The sequence below is a fragment of the Mustelus asterias genome, chromosome 18 (assembly GCF_964213995.1).
Source record: "Mustelus asterias chromosome 18, sMusAst1.hap1.1, whole genome shotgun sequence".
In the NCBI taxonomy this organism is placed as follows: domain Eukaryota; kingdom Metazoa; phylum Chordata; class Chondrichthyes; order Carcharhiniformes; family Triakidae; genus Mustelus; species Mustelus asterias.
Window position 1 is genome coordinate 90,818,599 of NC_135818.1, and position 22,081 is coordinate 90,840,679.

Sequence of the window (22,081 nt, forward strand, 5' to 3'; positions counted from 1 at the left end):
TGTTCTATTCCTCTCCATCTTTTGCTCAACACCTTAAAACTGTGTCCTCTAGTCTTTGTACCATCAATTAATGGGAATCTTGTAGCTAAAATCATGGAATCTCTTCTGCACCTTCTCAAGGGCCTTTGTGTACTTTCTAAAGCTACACTGCAATTCATCACCTAGGCTGACCAGGCAGTCCACTACTCCAATAGGTGAGAATAAACATGGGATGGGTTGGTGCTGATGGAAGGGGGAAAAGCATATTTGTATTTTAGGATTCCACTTGGCAAAATAAGGTGCAAGTGGAAGATTTAAAAACCACAAATTACCAGGCATCGAGGGAATGCAATGCTGGCGATTCAGTACTCACCTGGTCTCAATTTGGGACTATATAACCATGGAATCCCTACAGTGCAGAAAGGGGCCATTCGGCCCATCAAGTCTGCACCAATTATCTAAAAGAGCATCGCCTCCCACACATTTACCACGGCTAATCCACTTAATTTATACATCTTTGGACACTATGGGGTAATTTACCTTGGCCAATCCATTTAACCTGCACACGTTTGGATTGGAGGAGGAAATAGGAGCACCCGGAGGAAACCCTCGCAGACATGGGGAGAATGTGCAAACTCGACAGAGAAAGTCACCCAAGGCTGGAATTGAATCTGGGTTGATGGCGCCGAGAGGCATCAGTGCTAATCGCTGTGCCATCGTGCCACAGGGACAGTCAAATCCAATCAAAACATCTGCCACTGAAACTACTTTTCTGTGCTTCTCAACACCAGGAAACTGTTACATTTCATTGATTTTATATCCAGTTCTGGGGAGGTTACATAGCAAACACTCCTCTTAAGCCTGTTTATCATCCTCACAGCACAGATAGCTGCATCTCACTCCTTCAGGTCACCATTGCTTCTTCTGCCATGTGCCTTAGAGTTCTCAATCCTTCGGCCAAGGGGGACAGTTTCTCCCCATCTACTCTGTCCAGAACCCTCACGATTTTTAACACCTGCCAAATTACCTCTTAATTTTCTCTTTTCCAAAGAGAACTGCCCTAGCTTCTGCAATCTAACCATATTACTGGAGCTCCTCATTGCTGGAACCATTCTCGTGAATCTTTTCCACACTTTAATGCTTCACATCATTCCTAAAATTTCTTTTGAATGCTTTGTTCATTCACTTACATCCTACTCAACCTTACCTTTTGACTACTCTCCCTCGCTACCCCAAGAAATTCTTACAAATGTCCTGCAATGGATTTTCCCCAGGACCAGGAATGGATCCCAGTTGTGAATGGAACAGGGTGACTATTTCCTGATTACCGAATTCCCCACAAAGGCCCCTCCAATTCTTGGCTCAACTTTGTTGCTCCAGACCCCCAACTCGCCCCCTCACCCCAGCCGCCCCCAACTCGCCCCCTCACCCCAGCCGCCCCCGACCCGCCCCCTCACCCCAGCCGCCCCCAAACCGCCCCCTCGCCCCAGCCGCCCCCGACCTGCCCCCTCACCCCAGCCGCCACCGACTCGCCCCTTCGTCGCCCCCTCCGCCCCCAACTCGCCCCCTCACCCCAGCCACCCCCAACTCGCCCCCTCACCCCAGTCACCCCCAACTCGCCCCCTCACCCCAGCCATCCCCAACTCGCCCCCTCACCCCAGCCACCCCCAACTCGCCCCCTCACCCCAGCCACCCCCAACTCGCCCCCTCACCCCAGCCACCCCCAACTCGCCCCCTCACCCCAGCCACCCCCAACTCGCCCCCTCACCCCAGCCACCCCCAACTCGCCCCCTCACCCCAGCCACCCCCAACTTGACCCCTCACTCCAGCCACCCCCAACTCGCCCCCTCACCCCAGCCACCCCCAACTCGCCCCCTCACCCCAGCCACGCCCAACTCGCCCCCTCACCCCAGCCACGCCCAACTTGCCCCCTCACCCCAGCCACCCCCAAATCGCCCCCTCACCCCAGCCACCCCCAACTCGTCCCCTCACCCCAGCCACCCCCAAATCGCCCCCTCACCCCAGCCACCCCCAAATCGCCCCCTCACCCCACATACTCTATTAGTTATTTGCTACGTTATATGATAAAGCACACATAATACGCTTGCCAGAAAAGCTGAAGTCCATGGAATAAAATGGAATACCAGAATGGATGTGAAGTTGTCCGAGTGACAGGAAATAGAATCATAGAGTCATAGAGGTTTACAGCATGGAAACAGGCCCTTCAGCCCAACTTGTCCATGCTGCCCTTTTTTAAAAAAGAAACCTCTAAAGCTAATCCCAATTGCCTGCATTTGGCCCATATCCCTCTATACCCATTTTACCCATGTAACTGTCTAAATGCTTTTTAAAAGATAAAATTGTACCGGCCTCTACTACTACCTCTGGCAGCTTGTTCCAGACACTCACCACCCTGTGTGTGAAACAATTGCCCCTCTAGACACTTTTGTATCTCTCACCTTAAACCTATGCTCTCTGGTTTTAGACTCCCCTACCTTTGGGAAAAGATATTGACTATCTACCTTTTCCATGCCCCTCATTATTTTATAGACCTCTATAAGGTCACCCCTCAGCCTCCTACACTTCAGAGAAAAAAGTCCCAGTCTATTCAGCCTCTCCTCATAACTCAATCTATCAAGTCCCGGTAGCATCCGAGGAAATCTTTTCTGCACTCTTTCTAGTTTAATAATATCCTTTCTAAAATAGGGTGACCAGAATTGCACACAGTATTCCAAGTGTGGCCTTACCAATGTCTTGTACAACTTCAACAAGACGTCCCAACTCCTGTATTCAATGTTCTGACCGATGAAACCAAGCATGCCAAATGCCTTCTTCACCACTCTGTCCACCTGTGACTCCACTTTCATGGAGCTATGGACAAGTACCCCTAGATCTCTTTGTTCTGTAACTCTCCCCAATGCCCTATCATTAACTGAGTAAGTCCTGCCCTGGTTCAATCTACCAAAATGCATCAGCTCGCATTTGTCTAAATTAAACTCCATCTGCCATGCGTCAGCCCACTGGCCCAATTGATCAAGATCCTGTTGCAATTGGAGATAACTTTCTTCACTGTCCACTATGCCACCAATCGTGGTGTCATCTGCAAACTTACTAACCAAGAGAGGAGTGGTAAATGGTTATTTTACAGGCTAGGATTACCCAAGGGTGGGTATTGGGCTGCACAGTGGCCCAGTGGTTAGCACTGCTGCCTCACAACGCCAGGGATCCAGGTTTGATTCTGGCCTTGGTCACTGTCTGTGTGGAGTTTGCACTTTCTCCCCATGTCTGCGTGGGTTTCCTCCGGGTGCTCCAGTTTCTCCCCACAGTCCAAAGATGTGCAAGTCAGGTTGATTGGCCATGCCAAAATTAACCCTAGTGTCAGGGGGATTAACAGGGTAAATGTGAATTTGCAAATCATACAAAATTTGGAAGTATTGTGAACTGTGAGGAGGATAGTGATTGAAAGGTAAATACGTGGGGTTATGGGAATAGGGCCAGCGTGGGATTATTGTTGGTGCAGACTCGATGGACCAAATGGCCTCCTTCTTCACTGTAGGGATTCTATGAACTGTTCAGGACCACACTTTGATGAATCATTTTTACTGATCATATCATATCTGTCCAACATGGAGAATATGGTGGATAATTCCAGTAACTCAATGGTTCCCTGCCTGTGAATGTCTATCTCTGTGGCCCTTCTCCCATGTAAAAGTGGGAAGGCATAGGAAATTTGAAAGTCTAAAAAGGGAATAGAAAAAAAGAACTTACAGGTAAAATAATAAGGAACTAGTAAGTGTTTTTCTCAACAAAAAAGTTCAAATAGAGGGTGGGATCATTGGAGATGAAAAGGTGTTGGCCACAGTGGAAGATGAAGGAATGGCAGAGGTAATAAAGAGATGCTTTTTCTAAACAATACAAATAATATTGCAGCTGCAAAGCTAAACCAATTGTCAGGTGGCTGCATAAAAATTGTTTCTAAAGTAGTAGCAGAATTCAAGGTGCAGGAGTTGTACTTTTGATCTGAAAATTCTCACTTACCTGTACAGACAGGCAAGGACCAGGAACGTCATTCCAGCAGAGTAAACTCTCTGGGCTGCTCCGTGACTTAAGAGGAGGTCAAAGCTTTGCAGGAAGACATGCCAAGTGATTGCTAAATAGGACAAAAAAAAACTATTTGGTGGGAACACATGCATTTCATTTTAAAAAATGAATTTGGCATCTGAAAGACTGAATATGGAATTAAAGAACAATTGAGTTTCTGATTCTGCCTCAAATAGGCTACCTTGTCCATGCCCCTCATTGTTTTATAGACCTCTATAAGGTCACCCTTCAGCCTCCTACGCTCCAGAGAAAAAAGTCCCAGTCTATTCAGTCTCTCCTCATAACTCAATCCATCAAGTCCCGGTAGCATCCTAGTAAATCTTTTCTGCACTCGTTCTAGTTTAATAACATCCTTTCTATAATAGGGTGACCAGAATTGCACACAGTATTCAAAGTGTGGCCTTACCAACGTCTTGTACAACTTCAACAAGATGTCCCAACTCCCGTATTCAATGTTCTGACCGATGAAACCAAGCATGCCGAATGCCTTCTTCACCATTCTGTCCATCTGTGACTCCACTTTCAAGGAGCTATGAACATGTACCCCTAGATCTCTTTGTTCTGTAACTCTCCCGTGTTAATGTAAGCCTAGTTGTGACACTAATAAAACTTAAAACAGTTTTGGTCTCCTTATTAAAGAAAGATATTATTTCATTGGAAGCAGTTCAGAGAAGGTTCACTGGGATGATCCCGGTATAGAGGGATTGTCTAATGAGGAAAGGTTAAACAGGTTGGGACTCTACTCATTGGAATTTAGAGGAATGAGAGGTGATCTCATTGAAACATATCGGATTCTTAAGGGTTTGACAGGGTAAATGCTGAGAGGATGTTCCCCTCATGGGAGAGTCTAGAACCAGAGGGCACAATCTTAGAATAAAGAGGCACCAATTTAAGACTGAGATGAAGAGGAATTTCTTCTCTCAGAGGACTGGGCGCCTTTGGAACTACTTGCCACAGAGAGCTGTGGGGCAGAGTCCTTGGTGTATATTCAAGGCAGAGATTCATAGAATCTTGATCAGCAATGGAATCAAGGGTTATGTGGGAAAAGAGCAGGAAAGTTTATGGCCACGACACATGCTCAGTTTGGACCACATTGCAGCCTTGATCCAAACGTGAATATGACATTTCACTTCAACGGAAGAGGAATAGGCAGAATAGATAGATATACCGAACACAGAGGGGCAGTGAATGGATCAATCAGAAAGAACAAATTAGGGGATGTTTGGAATGGACAGTCCAAGGGCATTGGTCAATGCTTGATGGTACTAATAATTCTTGATGGTATCAATAATTAGGGCAGGACGGTGGCACAGTGGTTAGCACTGCTGCCTCAGGGACCCGGCTTGGGTCACTGTCTGTGTGGAGTTTGCACTTTCTCCCCGTGTCTGTGTGGGTTTCCTCCGGTTTCCTCCCACAGTCCAAAGATGTGTGGATTAGGTTGATTGGCCATGACAAATTGACCCTAGTGTCAGGAGGATTAGCAGGGTAAATGTGTGGGGTTATGGGAATAGGGCCTGGGTGGGATTGTGGTCAGTACAGACTTGATGGGCCGAATGGCCTCCTTCTGTTCTGTAAGGATTCTATGGGGTTCTATGATTCTTGGAGGGAATTGGACAGGCATGAGGTGAGAAACATCAACCGAGGAATATAGGGAGTGACCAGTTTGCTGTTCAAACTCTGCAACCAATCTTCTGAAGCCAAATGACCTCTCTATTCCCATAGTTACCAAACTTCCATTGTTTCTGTCTTGTGCAGTTTTACTCAGACCATCTCACCGCATTTTAATCTCTGCCCAAATCAGGATGGGCAGCGTCATGAACCTAGATGATGTTCAAAGAACTATATCGGATCTATCTGTCCACCAGAGTTCCAGATGAAGATAATTGCTCCATCGCAATGCAAACATTAGCAACTGGAAACTGAAGCAGCAATGAGTTAGGAAGACAACAGTAATTCAGGGCAGGATAAAACTGTGTGCCATAATACAAGACGTTTAAAAGTAGAGAAACATGCCCAACATGCAAATGGTCTATTTTAATACACTGGTCATAAGATCCTCGAAATCTCCCAGTTAGATCAGTAGGATGTTAGCGAGATAGTTACACACCTGTCAACATGCTGCTGAAAAGCATTGCAGGGAAGTAATGATGATAATAGAGGATTCGGCCCATCAGGTAGAATGGTAGATAATGTAGCAACCACCCCAGCAGCACCAGGCTGGCTCCACTCCGAATAATACAAGCGCGCTCTGAATCAAAATAAATTAGTGTTAATGCGCTATTTTTGCCTTCTGAAAGTGTGGCGCAAACATATTATCTGTTCTTCTCTCCACCCTAAATAATAACAACTTGTTTTTATATAGAGTCTGCAATGTAGAAAAATGTCCCATGATGTTTCACAAATATCTGATTCCAAGCTATAGAGAGAGAGCGATCAGGACAAATCAAAGGGATAGGCATTACAGGCGGAAAGAGGCAAGGATGTTATAAATATAGAACGATATAAACCCCTACAATGCAGAGGGAGGCCATTTGGCCCATCAAGTCTGCACCAACCCACTTTTTAAAAATCTTACCCAGGTCCTTTCCCCGTAACCCCACTTATTTACCCCACCAATCTCCCTAACCTACACATCTTGGGGTACGAAGAACAAAGAAAAGCACAGCACAGGAAAAAGCCCTTTGGCCCTCCAAGGCTGAGCAAATCAGGATGCCCTAACTAAACTAAAAAAAAACCTTCTGCCCTTACTCGGCCCATATCCCTCTATTCGCTCCTTATTCATGTACCCATCCAAATTCCTCTTAAATGTTGTGAACGTGCCTGCTTCCACCACCACCTCTGACAGCGCATTCCAGGCACCCACCATTCACTGCATGAAAATCTTCCTCTGCACATCTCCCTTCAACTTTCCCCCTTCCCCCTATAAAATAATGAGGTGCACAGATCAGGTAAATAGTCAATATCTTTTCCCAAAGGTAGGGGAGTTTAAAACTAGAGGGTATAGGTTTAAGGTGAGAGGGGAGAAATACAAAAATGTCCAGAGGGGAATTTTTTTCACACAGAGGGTGGAGTGTCTGGAACAAGCTGCCAGAGGCAGTAGTACAGGTGGGTACAAGTTTGTCTTTTAAAAACATTTGGAGAGTTACATGGGTAAGATGGGTATAGAGGGATATGGGCCAAATGTGGGCAATTGGGACTAATTTAGGGGTTTAAAAAAAAAGGACGGCATGGACAAGTTGGGCCAAAGGGCCTGTTTCCATGCCGTAAACCTCTATGACTCTATGACTATGATTCACCTTGAACCTGTGCCCCCTTGTAATTGACACTTCCACCCTAGGAAAAAGCCTCTGACTATCCATCCTGTCTATGCCTCTCATAGTTTTGGAGACCTCCCTCAGCCTCCTTCTTTCCAGTGAAAACAATCCCGAGTTTATTGAAGCTCTCCTCATAGTCAACACCCGAGACTAGGCAACATCCTGGTGAACCTTCTTTGCACTCTCTCCAAAGCTTCCATGTCCTTCTGATAGTGTGGTGACCAGAACTGCACACAATATACCAAATGCAGCCTAAGTAAGGTTTTATATAGCTGCAACAAGATTTCCCAACTCTTCTACTCAATGCCCTGGCTGATGAAGACAAGCATGCCATATGCCTTCTTAATCACCTTGGCCAACTATGTTGCCACTTTTAGGGAACTGTGGACCTGCACGCCCAGATCCTTCTGTATGTTAATGCTCCTGAGAGTTCTGCCATTTACAATATAATTCACACCTAAATTTGATCCTCCAAAATGTATCACCTCACATTTGTCCAGATTAAACTCCATTTCTGTGCCCAAGTCTCCAATCTATTTATATCCTGTTGCATCCTCTGACAATCCCCGGCATTTTCAGCAACTCCACCAATCTTCGTGTCATCCGCAAATTTACTAATCAGACCACCCACATTTTCCTCCAGATGATTTATATATACTACAAATAACAGAGGTCCCAGCACTGATCCCTGCAGAACATCACTAGCTACAGATCTCCATTCTGAAAAACACCCTTCCATCGCTATTCTGTTTTCTATAACAAGCCAGTTCTGTATCCATCTAGCCATCTCACCCCGAATCCCATGCGATTTTAGTTTTTGTTTCAGTTTGCCATGTGGGTTCGTGTCAGACACCTCACTAAAGTCCATATAAACTTCATCCACAGCCCTTCCCTCATCAATAATCTTTGTCACCTCTTCAAAACAGTCAGTCAAGTTGGTGAGACAGGACCTTCCCCAGACAAAACCATGCTGCCCGTCACTAACTAGTCCATTTTCCTGTCCCTCAGTATCTTCGCCAAAAGCTTCCCCACCACTGATGTCAGGTTGATAATTTCCTGGATTATCCCTGCTTCCCTTCTTAAACAAGGGAACAACATTGACTATTCTCCAATCCTCTGGAACCTTGCCCGTGGTCAAAGAAACGTGAAGATATCTGTTAAGGCCCCAGCTATTTCTTCCCTTGCTTCCTGCAGTAACCTGGGATAGATCCCATCTGGCCCTGGGGATTTGTCCACCTTAATGCAATTGAGGATACTCAACACTTTCTTCTTCGATATATTAATATTCTCTAGAGCGGTCACACACCTATCCCTGACCTCAACATCCGTCAACATCTTGATCAATTGGGCCAGTGGGCTGACGAATGGCAAATGGAGTTTAATTTAGACAAATGCGAGGCGATGCATTTTGATAGATTGAACCATGGCAGGACTTAGTTAATGGTAGGGCGTTGGGGAGAGTTACAGAACAAAGAGATCTAGGGGTACATGTTCATAGCTCCTTGAAAGTGGAGTCATAGGTGGACAGAGTGGTGAAGAAGGTATTCGACATGCTTGGTTTCATCGGTCAGAACATTGAATACAGGAGTTGGAATGTCTTGTTGAAGTTGTATAAGACATTGGTACGGCCACACTTGGAATAGTGTGTGCAATTCTGGTCACCCTAATATAGAAAGAATATTATTAAACTAGAACGAGTGCAGAAAAGATTTACTAGGATGCTACCGGGACTTGAGGGATTGAGTTATAAGGAGAGGCTGGATAGACTGGGACTTTTTTCTCTGGAGCGTAGGAGGCTGAGGGGTGATCTTATAGAGGTCTATAAAATAATGAGGGGCACAGATCAGCTAGATAGTCAATATCTTTTCCCAAACGTAGGGGAGTCTAAAACTAGAGGGCATAGGTTTAAGGTGAGAGGGGAGAGATACAAAAGTGTCCAGAGGGGCAATTGTTTCACACAAAGGGTGGTGAGTGTCTGGAACAAGCTGCCAGAGGTAGTAGTAGAGGCAGGTACAATTTTGTCTTTTAAAAAGCATTTAGATAGTTACATGGATAAGATGGGTATAGAGGGATATGGGCCAAATGCAGGCAATTGGGATTAGTTTACGGGTTTAAAAAAAAGGGCGGCATGGACAAGTTGGGCCGAAGGGCCTGTTTCCATGCTGTAAACCTCTTTGACTCTATGTCCTTCTCCTTGGTGAATACAGATACAAAGTACTCATTAAGGATCTCACCCACTTCCTCTGGTTCCACGCATAACTTCCCTCCATTGTCCTTGAGTGGGCCTACTCTTTCTCTTGCTAACCTCTTACTCTGAATGTATGGATAAATAGCCATAGCCAATCAACATCATTGGACTGTGGGAGGAAACCGGAGCACCCGGAGGAAACCCACGCAGACACGGGGAGAATCTGCAAACTCCACACAGACAGTGACCCAAGGCCGGAATTGAACCTGGGTCCCTGGCGCTGTGGGGCAGCAGTGCTAACCACTGTGCCACCATGCCACCCTTAGGTTGAGAGAGTAAATTTAAAATCTCAGAGCCTAGCTACAACAGCTATAATCCGGATCCAGAATTATTTAACTCATGACTGATTAGCTATGAACAGCAAAAAGGCAGGAAAATGTGAGCCTCTGCGAAGTAGCAATTAAGCATCACAAATCCCTGCTCTTACTATCTAGTGCCTGACAGGCAAAAGAAAACAGCCAAATTTAGTGAAAAAGAACTCAGGGAATTTGCTCTGATAATCCAATATTTCTCCCACCTGCCTTTGACAGGCAGTGATGTACATCTCAGCCAGGAACTTGACCACCACCTCTCTGAGCACTGAAAACAGATTTAAAATGCTAGCTGACAACTTTCTTCATCGGCAATGAAAAGCCAGACATCTAATCTATACTTTCACCAGAACATCTGGCCAAACTTTCCCTTGCCCAAGCCCTGATAAACTGTTCTCTAGTTTCTCTCCTATCGTCCCTTTTGCCTTTTCCAAGCTCATTTTGAGCACGAGGCCCAGGTCCCTTTCTTGCAACCCTATTTCTGCTGCTGGCCAGCCTACCTCCCCTCCTGGCGCCCCACGTTTGCCAATATTGTTAACATCTCTCACTCTTCATCCCTGCTGCCATCAGACTTTTGAATGGACTTACCTTGCATTAAGTTGATCTTTCTCTACACCCTAGCTATGACTGTAACACTACATTCTGCACTCTCTCCTTTCCTTCTCTATGAACGGTATGCTTTGTCTGTATAGTGCACAAGAAACAATACTTTTCACTGTATACTAATACATGTGACAATAATAAATCAAATCTTCAGTTGCTGTCTCTTTCTCCCTTAAATCTGCTGTTATCTCCACTCTTCAATAACTAAATTCTTGACATTACCATTTTTTCAGATTATCACCCTATCTCCAACCTCCCTTTTCTCTCCCAAGTCTTTAAATCATTGTCACTTCCCAAATCTGTTCCCATTATTCGCAGCAATTGAATGTCTCCAATATGGTTCCCAACTCAGCCACAGTACAGAAACAATTTATACTAAATCATAAGTGTCATCCTAGGTGACTGTGACAATGGTGAACTATCCCTCCTCAACCTGTTTGTTGCCTTCCACACAATTGAAAAAAACATCCTTTTCCAACATCTCATCACTGTTAACCATCTGTGTGGGCCTGCTCCCATTGGGTTCCATTCTTGCTTAGGAGTGCAGGAGCAGGTCATTAGACCCTTCAAGCCTGCTCCACCACTCAATATCATAGCCAATCTGAACAAAGAACAATACAGCACAGGAACAGGCCCTTTGGCCCTCCAAGCCCACACCGCTCCCTGGTCCAAACTAGACCATTCTTTTGTATCCCTCCATTCCCACTCCGTTCATGTGGCTATCTAGATAAGTCTTAAACGTTCCCAGTATGTCCGCCTCCACCACCTTGCCCAGCAGCGCATTCCAGGCCCCCACCACCCACTGCGTAAAATACGTCCTTCTGATATCCGTGTTAAACCTCCCCCCCCCCCTCACCTTGAACCTATGACCCCTTGTGAACGTCACCACCGACCTGGGAAAAAGCTTCCCACCGTTCACCCTATCTATGCCTTTCATAATTTTATACACCTCTATTAGGTCACCCCTCATCCTCCGTCTTTCCAGTGAGAACAACCCCAGTTTACCCAATCTCTCCTCATAACTAAGCCCTTCCATACCAGGCAACATCCTGGTAAACCTCCTCTGTACTCTCTCTAAAGCCTCCATGTCCTTCCGGTAGTGTGGCGACCAGAACTGGGCGCAGTATTCCAAATGCGGCCGAACAAATGTTCTATACAACTGCAACATCAGACCCCAACTTTTATACTCTATGCCCCGTCCTATAAAGGCAAGCATGCCATATGCCTTCTTCACTACCTTCTCCACCTGTGACGTCACCTTCAAGGATCTGTGGACTTGCACACCCAGGTCCCTCTGCGTATCTACACCCTTTATGGTTCTGCCATTTATCGTATAGCTCCCCATACGTTAGTTCTACCAAAATGCATCACTTGGCATTTATCAGGATTGAACTCCATCTGCCATTTCTTTGCCCAAATTTCCAGCCTATCTATATCCTTCTGTAGCCTCTGACAATGTTCCTCACTATCTGCAAGTCCAGCCATTTTCGTGTCGTCCGCAAACTTACTGATCACCCCAGTTACACCTTCTTCCAGATAGTTTATATAAATCACAAACAGCAGAGGTCCCAATACAGATCCCTGCAGAACACCACTAGTCACAGGCATCCAGCCGGAAAAAGACCCTTCCACTACCACCCTCTGTCTTCTGTGACCAAGTGTGGAGATGCCGGTGTTGGACTGGGGTGAACACAGTAAGAAGTCTCACAACACTACAATAATGCTACCAAATAAACCTGTTGGACTTTAACCTGGTGTTGTGAGACTTCTTATTCTGTGACCAAGCCAGTTCTCCACCCATCTAGCCACCTCCCCCTTTATCAACCTTTTGCACCAACCTACCATGAGGGACTTTATCAAACGCCTTACTAAAGTCCATATAGACAACATCCACGGCCCTTCCCTCGTCAACCATTCTAGTCACTTCTTCAAAAAACTCCACCAGATTAGTGAGGCATGACCCTCTCACAAAACCATGCTGGCTATCGTTAATGAGTTTATTCCTTTCTAAATGCGCATACATCCTATCTCTAAGAATCCTCTCCAACAACTTCCCAACCGTGGACGTCAAGCTCACCGGCTTATAATTTCCGGGGTTATCCTTCCTACCCTTCTTAAATAACGGGACCACATTAGCTATCCTCCAATCCTCTGGGACCTCACCTGTGTCCAGTGACTGATTGTAGTCTTAACTCAACTTTCCTGTTTGCATCCCATAACCTTGATTCCTTTGTCTAATAAAAATCTGTCGAACTCAGTCTTGAATAAATTTAAAGATGCTATCTTCCTACCTTTTGGAGAACAGAATTTCACATTCTAATGACCCTCAGAGAAAGAAATTCTCTTCTTGGTCTTAAAAGGGACACTTTTTATTCTTAAACGATGTCCCCGAGTTCTGGTTTGTTGACAACAGGAAACATCCTATTGGTATCCGCCCTATCCAGTCCCCCCTCAGGATCTCAATAAGTTCACCACTTATTCTGCGAAACTCCAATGGGCATAAGCCTAACCTCTTCATCCTTTCTTCATAAGATAAGCCTCCTAAATTGTAGTCAAAATATCCTTACAATGGTTTCTCTTCCTGCTCCAGTACCATTATCTATGGTGTCCCCAAGGATCCACTCCAGGCCCCTCCCTTATTTTTCATCTACATGCTGCCCCTCAGCCACAACATCCTAAACCACAGATAGTTTTCATGTGCATTGGTGACACCCAGATCTATGTCACACCACATCTCTCAACTCCACCACGTTTGCTAAATTATCAGGTGACTTATCTAAAACCCAGTACTGAATGGGAGTCAGTTTGGTTCAGTTGGCTGGACAGGTATTTAGTGATGCCAACAGCACAGGTTCATTTCCTGTACCGGCTGAGATTATTCATGAAGGCCCCCCTTCTCAACCTTGCTCCTCGCCTGAGGTGTGGTGATCATCAGGATAAATCACCACCAGTCAACTCTCCCCGTCAAAGAGAGCAGTCAATGGTCATCTGGGACTATGGGAGCTTTACCTTTTACTGGATGAGCAGAAATTTTCTTTAGTTAAATACTGGAAAAATTAAAGCTATTGTTTTCAGTCCCCATTCAACTCCATTCCCTGGCTACCAACTCCATCCTTCCCAAGCAAAAGTCTGAAATAAAGTCCTTTAGTTTGCAACCTTCTTCTCCTATTTAACAAGGCATAGAGTCATAGAGGTTTACAGCATGGAAACAGGACCTTCGGCTTGTTCATGCTGCCCTTTCTTTTTTAAAACCCCCAAGCTAATCCCAATTGCCCTCATTTGGCCCATATCCCTCTATACTCATCATACCCATGTAACTATCTAAATGCTTTTTAAAAGACAAAATTGTACCAGCCTCTACTACTACCGCTGTTTGAATGAAGTGGATTTCTTGTAATATATACAGGAGAACGTGTTAGGCCAATATGTAGAGGTCCAACAAGGAAAGGAGCTGTACTGGACCTAATTCTGGGGAATGAAGTCAGACAGGTGGTTGAGGTGGATAGCGATCACAACACGGTACAATATAAGCTTGTTATGGATCCTACCCACTCACCATAACCCTTAATTCCTTTACTGTTCAAAAATGTATCTATCCTTGCCTTAAAAACATTCAATGAGGTAGCTTCAACTGCTTCACTGGGCAGGGAAATTCAGACATTCACAACCCTTTGTGTGAAGAAGTTCCTCCTCAACTCAGTTAGGCGAGACAGAGAAGGGGCTAGGAGAGGTGGGGGAGTACCAATGCTGGTTAGGGAGCATATTACAGCGGTACAGAGGGTGGACAATTTGGAAGGGTCAGGTAACGAGTCACTGTGGGTGGAGCTCAGAAACAGGAAGGGCGCAGTCACTATGCTGGGGGTATGCTACAGGCCTCCCAACAGCCCACGGGAAGTTGAGGAACGGATATGCAAGGAGATTCTGGACAGGTGCAGAACAAATAGGGTTGTTGTAGTGGGAGACTTTAATTTCCCTCACATAGACTGGAAATCGCTTAGGGCTGGGGGCCTGGACGGGGAAGAATTTATAAAATGCGTACAGGAAGGTTCTTTGGAACAATATGTTGACAGTCCAACTGGAGAGGGGGCTATACTGGACCTAGCACTGGGGAATGAGCCCGGTCAGGTCATCAAAGTTTCAGTAGGGGAACATGTGGCAAATAGTGACCACAATTCTGTAAACTTTAGGACAGTAATGGAAAAAGATGAGTGTTGTCCTATGGGTAAAGTGCTGAATTGGGGGAAGGCTAACTACAGCCGGATGAGGCAGGATTTGGTGGCTGTTGATTGGGAGAGGCTGTTCGAGAGTAAATCCACATCTAGCATGTGGGAGTCTTTTAAGGAGCAGTTGATAGGACTGCAGGACAGGCAAGTGCCTGTAAAGAGGAAGGATAGGAAAGGTAGGATTCGAGAGCCGTGGATAACCAGTGAAATTGTGGGTCTAATCAAAAAGAAAAAAAAGAGGCATACATGAGGTCCAGGCAGCTAAAAACAGATGGAGCACTGGAGGAATACAGAGAAAGTAGAAAAGAACTCAAACAGGGAGTTAGAAGGGCAAAAAGGTGTCATGAAATGTCCTTGGCAGACAGGATTAAGGAGAATCCTAAGGCATTTTATACATACGTTAGGAACAAGAGGGTTGTTAGGGAAAGAATCAGACCTCTCAGGGACAAAGGAGGGGAATTATGCTTAGAACCAAAGGAAGTAGGAGAGATCCTAAACGAATACTTTGCATCAATATTCACAAAGGAGAGGGACATGTTGACTGGTAGTGTCTCAGAGAGATGTGTTGACCCGTTAGAAAAAATCTCAATTACAAGGGAGGAAGTGTTAGGTTTTTTAGGAAACATTAAGACAGACAAATCCCCAGGGCCAGATGACATCTATCCTAGACTCCTCAGGGAGGCAAGAGATGAAATTGCTGGGCCTCTAACAGAAATCTTTGTCGCTTCACTGGACATAGGTGAGGTCCCAGAGGATTGGAGGATAGCAAATGCGGTCCCGTTATTTAAGAAGGGTAGCAAGGATAATCCGGGTAATTATAGGCCGGTGAGCTTGACGTCCATGGTAGGGAAATTGTTGGAGAAGATTCTTAGAGATAGGATATATGCGCATTTAGAACTGAATAATCTCATTAGCGACAGACAGCATGGTTTAGTACGAGGTAGGTCATGCCTCACAAATTTGGTTGAGTTTTTTGAGGAGGTGACAAAAACGATTGACGAGGGAAGGGCCGTGGATGTCGTCTATATGGATTTTAGTAAAGCATTTGACAAGGTCCCACAGGTGGAGAGGGTGGTGAAGAAGGCATATGGCATGCTTGCCGTTATTGGACGGGGCATAGAATATAAAAGTTGGCATATCATGTTGCAACTGTATGGAATGTTGGTTAGGCCACATTTAGAATACTGCGTCCAGTTCTGGTCGCCACACTACCAGAAAGACGTGGAGGCTTTGGAGAGAGTACAGAAAAGGTTTACCAGGATTACAGAAAAGGTTTACCAGGATGTTGGCTGGTATGGAGGGTCTTAGCAATGAGGAGAGATTGGGTAAACTGGGGTTGTTTCTCCCTGGAAAGACGGAGGATGAGGGGCGACCTAATAGAGGTGCATAAAATTATGAAGGGCATAGATAGGGTGAACAGTGGGAAGCTTTTTCCCAGGTCGGGGGTGACGAACACAAGGGGTCACGGGTTCAAGATGAGGGGGGCAAGGTTCAACACAGATGTCAGGGGGACGTATTTTACACAGAGGGTGGTGGGGGCCTGGAATGCACTGCCAAGCAAGGTGATTGAGGCGGACACGCTGGGATCGTTTACGATAGCCACATGAACAGACTGGGAATAGAAGGATACAAACGAATGGTCCAGTTGGGCACATGAGCGGCGCAGGCCTGGAGGGCCGAAGGGCCTGTTCCTGTGCTGTATTGGTCTTTGTTCAGTCCTAAATCTGCTCCCCCTTATTTTGAGGCTATGCCCCCAAGGTCTAGTTTCACCCGCCAGTGGAAACAACTTCCCTGCTTCTATCTTATCCATTCCCTTCATAATCTTATATGTTTCTATAAGATCTCCCCTCATTCTTCTGAATTCCAATGAGTATAACACCAGTCTACTCAGTCTCTCCTCATAAGCCAACCCTCTCAACTCTGGAATTAACTAAGTGAATCATCCGAGTGAATCGAGCTCCATTAGAGACCAACCTATGGGTGGAGCCAGAGGACACTGGTAGAATGTTGAGTGAATATTTCACATCTGTCTTCACCCAAGTGAATGAGGATGATGGTATGGAATTCAGACAGAGAGACTGTGAGGTTCCTGAACAAATTGACATAGGGAAGGACAAAATATTGGAGGTTTTGGCAGCCTTAAAGGTGGATAAATCTCCAGGTCCAGATGAATGGTGCCCTAGGTTGCTGTGGGAGGCAAGGGAGGTGATTGCAGAGGCTCTGACTCAAATTTTCAATTCCTCTCTGACCACGGGGGAGATACCTGATGACTGGAGAATAGCTAATTTTCAATTATACAGGGGCTTGGTGAGGCCACACCGAGAGTATTGTGTGCAGTTTTGAGGATGTTCTTGCTCTCGAGGGAATGCAGCGAAGGTTTACCAGCTGATTCCAGGGATGGCGGGACTGATGTATGAGGAGAGATTGACTAGGTTAGGATTGTTTCCGCTGGAGTTCAGACGAATGAGGGGGGGATCTCATAGACTTATAAAATTCTAACAGGACTAGACAAGGTAGATGCAGGGAGGATATTCCCAATGGTGGGGGAGTCTAGAACCAGGGGTCACAGTCTGAGGATACAGGGTAGATCATTTAGGATGGAGATGAGGAGACATTTCTTCACCCAAAGAGTGGTGAGCCTGTGGAATTCACCACCACAGGAAGTAGTTGATGCCAAAACATTGAATGTATTCAAGAGGTGGCTGGATATAGCACTTGGGGTGAAAGGGATCAAAGGTTATGGGAAAAAGCAGGATTAGGCTATTGAGTGGACGATCAGCCATGATGGTAATGAATGACGGAGCATGCTTGAAGGTCCAAATGGCTTCCTCCTGTTCGTATCTTCAATGTTAATGTGGTTCTGCTATTTAAGAAAGGTTATCGAGATAAACCAGGGAACTATAGACCAATGAGTCTCACATCAGTGAAAAGGAAATTACTGGAGAAAATTCAAAAGGAGAGCATCTAATTCCACTTGGAGAGGCAAAGCTTGATCAGGGATAGTCAGCACGGCTTCGTCAGAGGGAGGTCATGCCTAACAAATTTGATTAAATTTTTTGAGGTGACCAGGTGTGTGGATGAGGGTAGTGCAGTCGATGTAGTTTATATGAATTTCAGCAGAGCTTTTGACAAGGTCTCACATGGGAGACTTGTAAAGGCGGCAAATGCACATGGGACACTGGGTAATTTGATAAGTGGATTCAAAATTGGCTCAGTTGTAGGAGTAAGAGAGTGATGACAGAAGGCTGATTTAGTGACTGGAAGCCAGTAGCCAATGGTGTATTCCAAGGATCTTGCTGGGCCCCATATAAATGATGTGGAGATGCCGGTGTTGGACTGGGGTAAACACAGTAAGAAGCTTAACAACACCAGGTTAAAGTCCAACAGGTTTATTTGACCAAATAAACCCGTTGGACTTTAACCTGGTGTTGTTAAACTTCTTACCCCATATAAATGACATGGATGACTATGTGGGTGGTAGGATTAGCAGGTTTGTGGATGACACAAAGATTTGCTGTGTGGTTAGCAGTGAGGTTGAGTATCTTGGGCTACAAAAAGATATAGACAAGATGGTCAAATGGGCAGATAAGTGGCAGATGGAATTTAACCCTGAATAGTGTGAGATAATACACTCTGGAAGGAGTAATTTGACAAGGAAGTATTCAACGAAAGGCATGACACTAGGAAGTTCTGTGGAACAAAGGGACCTTGGTATGTTTGTCTACTGATCTCTGAAGGCGGAACGGCATGTTAGTAGGGTGGTTAAAAAAAGGCATATGGGACACTTGCCTTTATCAATCAAGGCATAGATTACAAAAGGAGGGGAGGGCAGTCATGTTGGAGTTGTATAGAACTTTGGTGAGGCCACAGCTAGCGTACTGTATGCAGTTCTGGTCGCCACATTATAGGAAGGATGTGATCGCTCTGGAAGGAGTGCAGAGGAGATTCACCAGGATGCGGCCTGGGATGGAACATTTAAGTTATGAGAAGAGGTTAGATAGGCTTGGGTTGTTTTCTCTGGAGCAGAGAAGAGTGAGGGGCGACCCGATCTAAGTGTATAAGATTATGAGGGGAATGGACAGAGTGGATAAGGAGCAGCTGTTTCCCTTAGTTGAAGGATCAGTCACGAGGGGACATAGGTTCGAGGTGAGGGGCAGGAGGTTTAGGGGTATGTCAGGAAAAACTATTTTCACTCTCTGGAATGCGCCACCTGGTTGTGTTAAATCCTTTAAAAAGTGCCTGGATAAGCACTTGGCATATCATAAAATTCAAGACTATGGGCCAAGTGCTGGTAAATGGGATTAGGTAGGGAGGTCAAGTGTTTCTCAGCCGAGGAGCACCTTTTTCCATTTCCATAACATCAACCCAACTTCCTACTTCAGCTCTTCTACTGCTTAAACCCTCATTTATGGTTGTGTCCCCTCTAGACCTGAACTGTTCCAATCCAAGCCTGATCGGTCCCCCATGTTCTCTCCTCCGTAAACTTGATATTACCCAAAACTTTGCAGCCTGCATCCTTACATGCATGGACTTCTGTTCTCCTATCACTCCTATGTTTGCTGACTTTTTTTATTCAGTCATGAGATGTGGGCTTCGCTGGCTGGACCAGCATTTATTGCCCATCCATGAGGGCATTTAGAGTCAACCACATTGCTGTGGGTCTGGAGTCACAGGTAGGCCAGGCCAGGTAAGGACAACAGATTTCATTCCCTAAAAGGGCATTAGTGAACCAAATGGGTTTTTATGACAATTGAAAATGGTTTCATGGTCATCATTAGACTTTTAATTGCAGATTTTTATTGAATTCAAATTTCACCATCTGTCAAGGTGGGATTTGAACCCGGGTCTCCAGAGAATTACCCTGGGTCTATGGATTACTACTCCAGCGACGATACCACTACTCCACCGCAATCTTAATTTCAAAATGCTCACCTTTGTTTTCAAATCCTTCCATCCCCCCACTCCCCCATATCTATAATCTTTTGCAGTCCAATAACATAGAAACATAGAAACCCTACAGTGCAGAAGGAGGCCATTCGGCCCATCGAGTCTGCACAGACCACAATCCCACCCAGGCCCTACCCCCACATATTTACCCACTAATCCCTCTAACCTACGCATCCCAGGACACTAAGGGGCAATTTTAGCATGGCCAATCAACCTAACCCGCACATCTTTGGACTGTGGGAGGAAACCGGAGCACCCGGAGGAAACCCACACAGACACGAGGAGAATGTGCAAACTCCACACAGACAGTGACCCGAGCCGGGAATCGAACCCGGGACCCTGGAGCTGTGAAGCAGCAGTGCTAACCACTGTGCTACCGTGCCGCCAGAGATATTTGTGCTCCTCTAATTTTGCGCATCCCAATTCTAATTGCTCCACCTTTCATGTATGCACCTTCAGCGGTCTTGGACCTAAACTCTGGAAATTTCTCTCTGCACCCCTCTACCTCATTTTCCTTAAAATTTACCTCTTTGACTAAGGTTTTTGTCATAGAATCATAGCATGGAGACAGGTCCTTCGGCCCAAACTGGTCCATGCCAACCAAAATGCCCATCTAAGCTAACCCCATTTGCCTGCATTTGGCCCATATTCCTCTAAACCTTTCCTACCCATGTATCTGTCCAAATGCCTTTTAAATGTTGTCAATGTCCCTGCCTCAACCACTTCCCCCGGCAGCTCATTCCACACACGCACCACCCTCTGTAAAAACGTTGCTCCTCAGGTTCCCATTAATTCTTTCCCCTCTTAACTTAAACCTAGGCCTCTTGTTCTCAATTCCCCAACCCTGGGAAAAAGACTGAGTGCATTCACCCTATCCTTGCCTCTCATGATCTGATACACCTCTATAAGTTCACCCCTCAGTCCCCTATGTTACAAAGAAAAAGGTCCTAGCCTGTCCAATCTCTCCCTATAATTCAGTCGCTTAAGTCCTGGCAACATCCTTGTAAATCTCTTCTGCACTCTCTCCAGTTTAATAACATTTTTCCTATAGCAAGGCAACCAAAACTGAACACAATACTCCACATATTCCAGGCCTCACCAACGTCCTGTACAACTGCAACACAACTTCCCAACTTCTATACTCAATGCCCTGACTGATGAAGGCCAACATGCCAAAAGCCTTCTTCACTGCCCTATCTACCCGGGACTCCACCTTTAGAGAACTATGCACCTGAACTCCAAGGCCCGTCTGTTCCACGATATATGGATTTCAGTAAGGCATTTGACAAAGTCCCACATGGCAGGTTGGTTAAGAAGGTTAAGGCTCATGGGATACAAGGAGAAGTGGCTAGATGGGTGGAGAACTGGCTTGGCCATAGGAGACAGAGGGTAGTGGTCGAAGGGTCTTTTTCCGGCTGGAGGTCTGTGACCAGTGGTGTTCCGCAGGGCTCTGTACTGGGACCTCTGCTATTTGTGATATATATAAATGATTTGGAAGAAGGTGTAACTGGTGTAATCAGCAAGTTTGCGGATGACACGAAGATGGCTGGAATTGCAGATAGCGAAGAGCATTGTCAGGCAATACAGCAGGATATAGATAGGCTGGAAAATTGGGCGGAGAGGTGGCAGATGGAGTTTAATCCGGATAAATGCGAAGTGATGCATTTTGGAAGAAATAATGTAGGGAGGAGTTATACAGTAAATGGCAGAGTCATCAGGAGTATAGAAACACAGAGGGACCTAGGTGTGCAAGTCCACAAATCCTTGAAGGTGGCAACACAGGTGGAGAAGGTGGTGAAGAAGGCATATGGTATGCTTGCCTTTATAGGACGGGGTATGGAGTATAAAAGCTGGAGTCTGATGATGCAGCTGTATAGAGCGCTGGTTAGGCCACATTTGGAGTACTGCGTCCAGTTCTGGTCGCCGCACTACCAGAAGGACGTGGAGGCATTGGAGAGAGTGCAGAGAAGGTTTACCAGGATGTTGCCTGGTATGGAGGGTCTTAGCTATGAGGAGAGATTGGGTAGACTGGGGTTGTTCTCCTTGGAAAGACGGAGAATGAGGGGAGATCTAATAGAGGTATACAAGATTATGAAGGGTATAGATAGGGTGAACAGTGGGAAGCTTTTTCCCAGGTCGGAGGTGACGATCACGAGGGGTCACGGGCTCAAGCTGAGAGGGGCGAAGTATAACTCAGACATCAGAGGGACGTTTTTTACACAGAGGGTGGTGGGGGCCTGGAATGCGCTGCCAAATAGGGTGGTGGAGGAAGGCACGCTGACATCGTTTAAGACTTACCTGGATAGTCACATGAGCAGCCTGGGAATGGAGGGATACAAACGATTGGTCTAGTTG

At 45.8% G+C, this 22,081-nt stretch overlaps 1 protein-coding gene across 4 annotated transcripts in view; it reads right to left on the reverse strand.

Annotated features, from left to right (window-relative positions):
• pomt2 (protein-O-mannosyltransferase 2) overlaps positions 1–22,081 on the reverse strand; it is a 181,322-nt gene that overhangs the window by 2,073 nt on the left and 157,168 nt on the right. For 2 of the 4 annotated variants that reach the window (XR_013500072.1, XM_078234589.1), the window contains 2 exons: positions 6,188–6,328; positions 4,018–4,129 (listed from right to left, as the gene is read on the reverse strand). Coding sequence is in view for 2 of the 4 variants with exons in the window: in XM_078234589.1 (XP_078090715.1) it covers positions 4,018–4,129; positions 6,188–6,328 (253 nt within the window). In the remaining 2 variants the exon portion in view is untranslated. The remainder of the gene's footprint in view (positions 1–4,017; positions 4,130–6,187; positions 6,329–22,081) is intronic. The other 2 variants (XR_013500073.1, XM_078234590.1) reach the window with 1 other exon arrangement.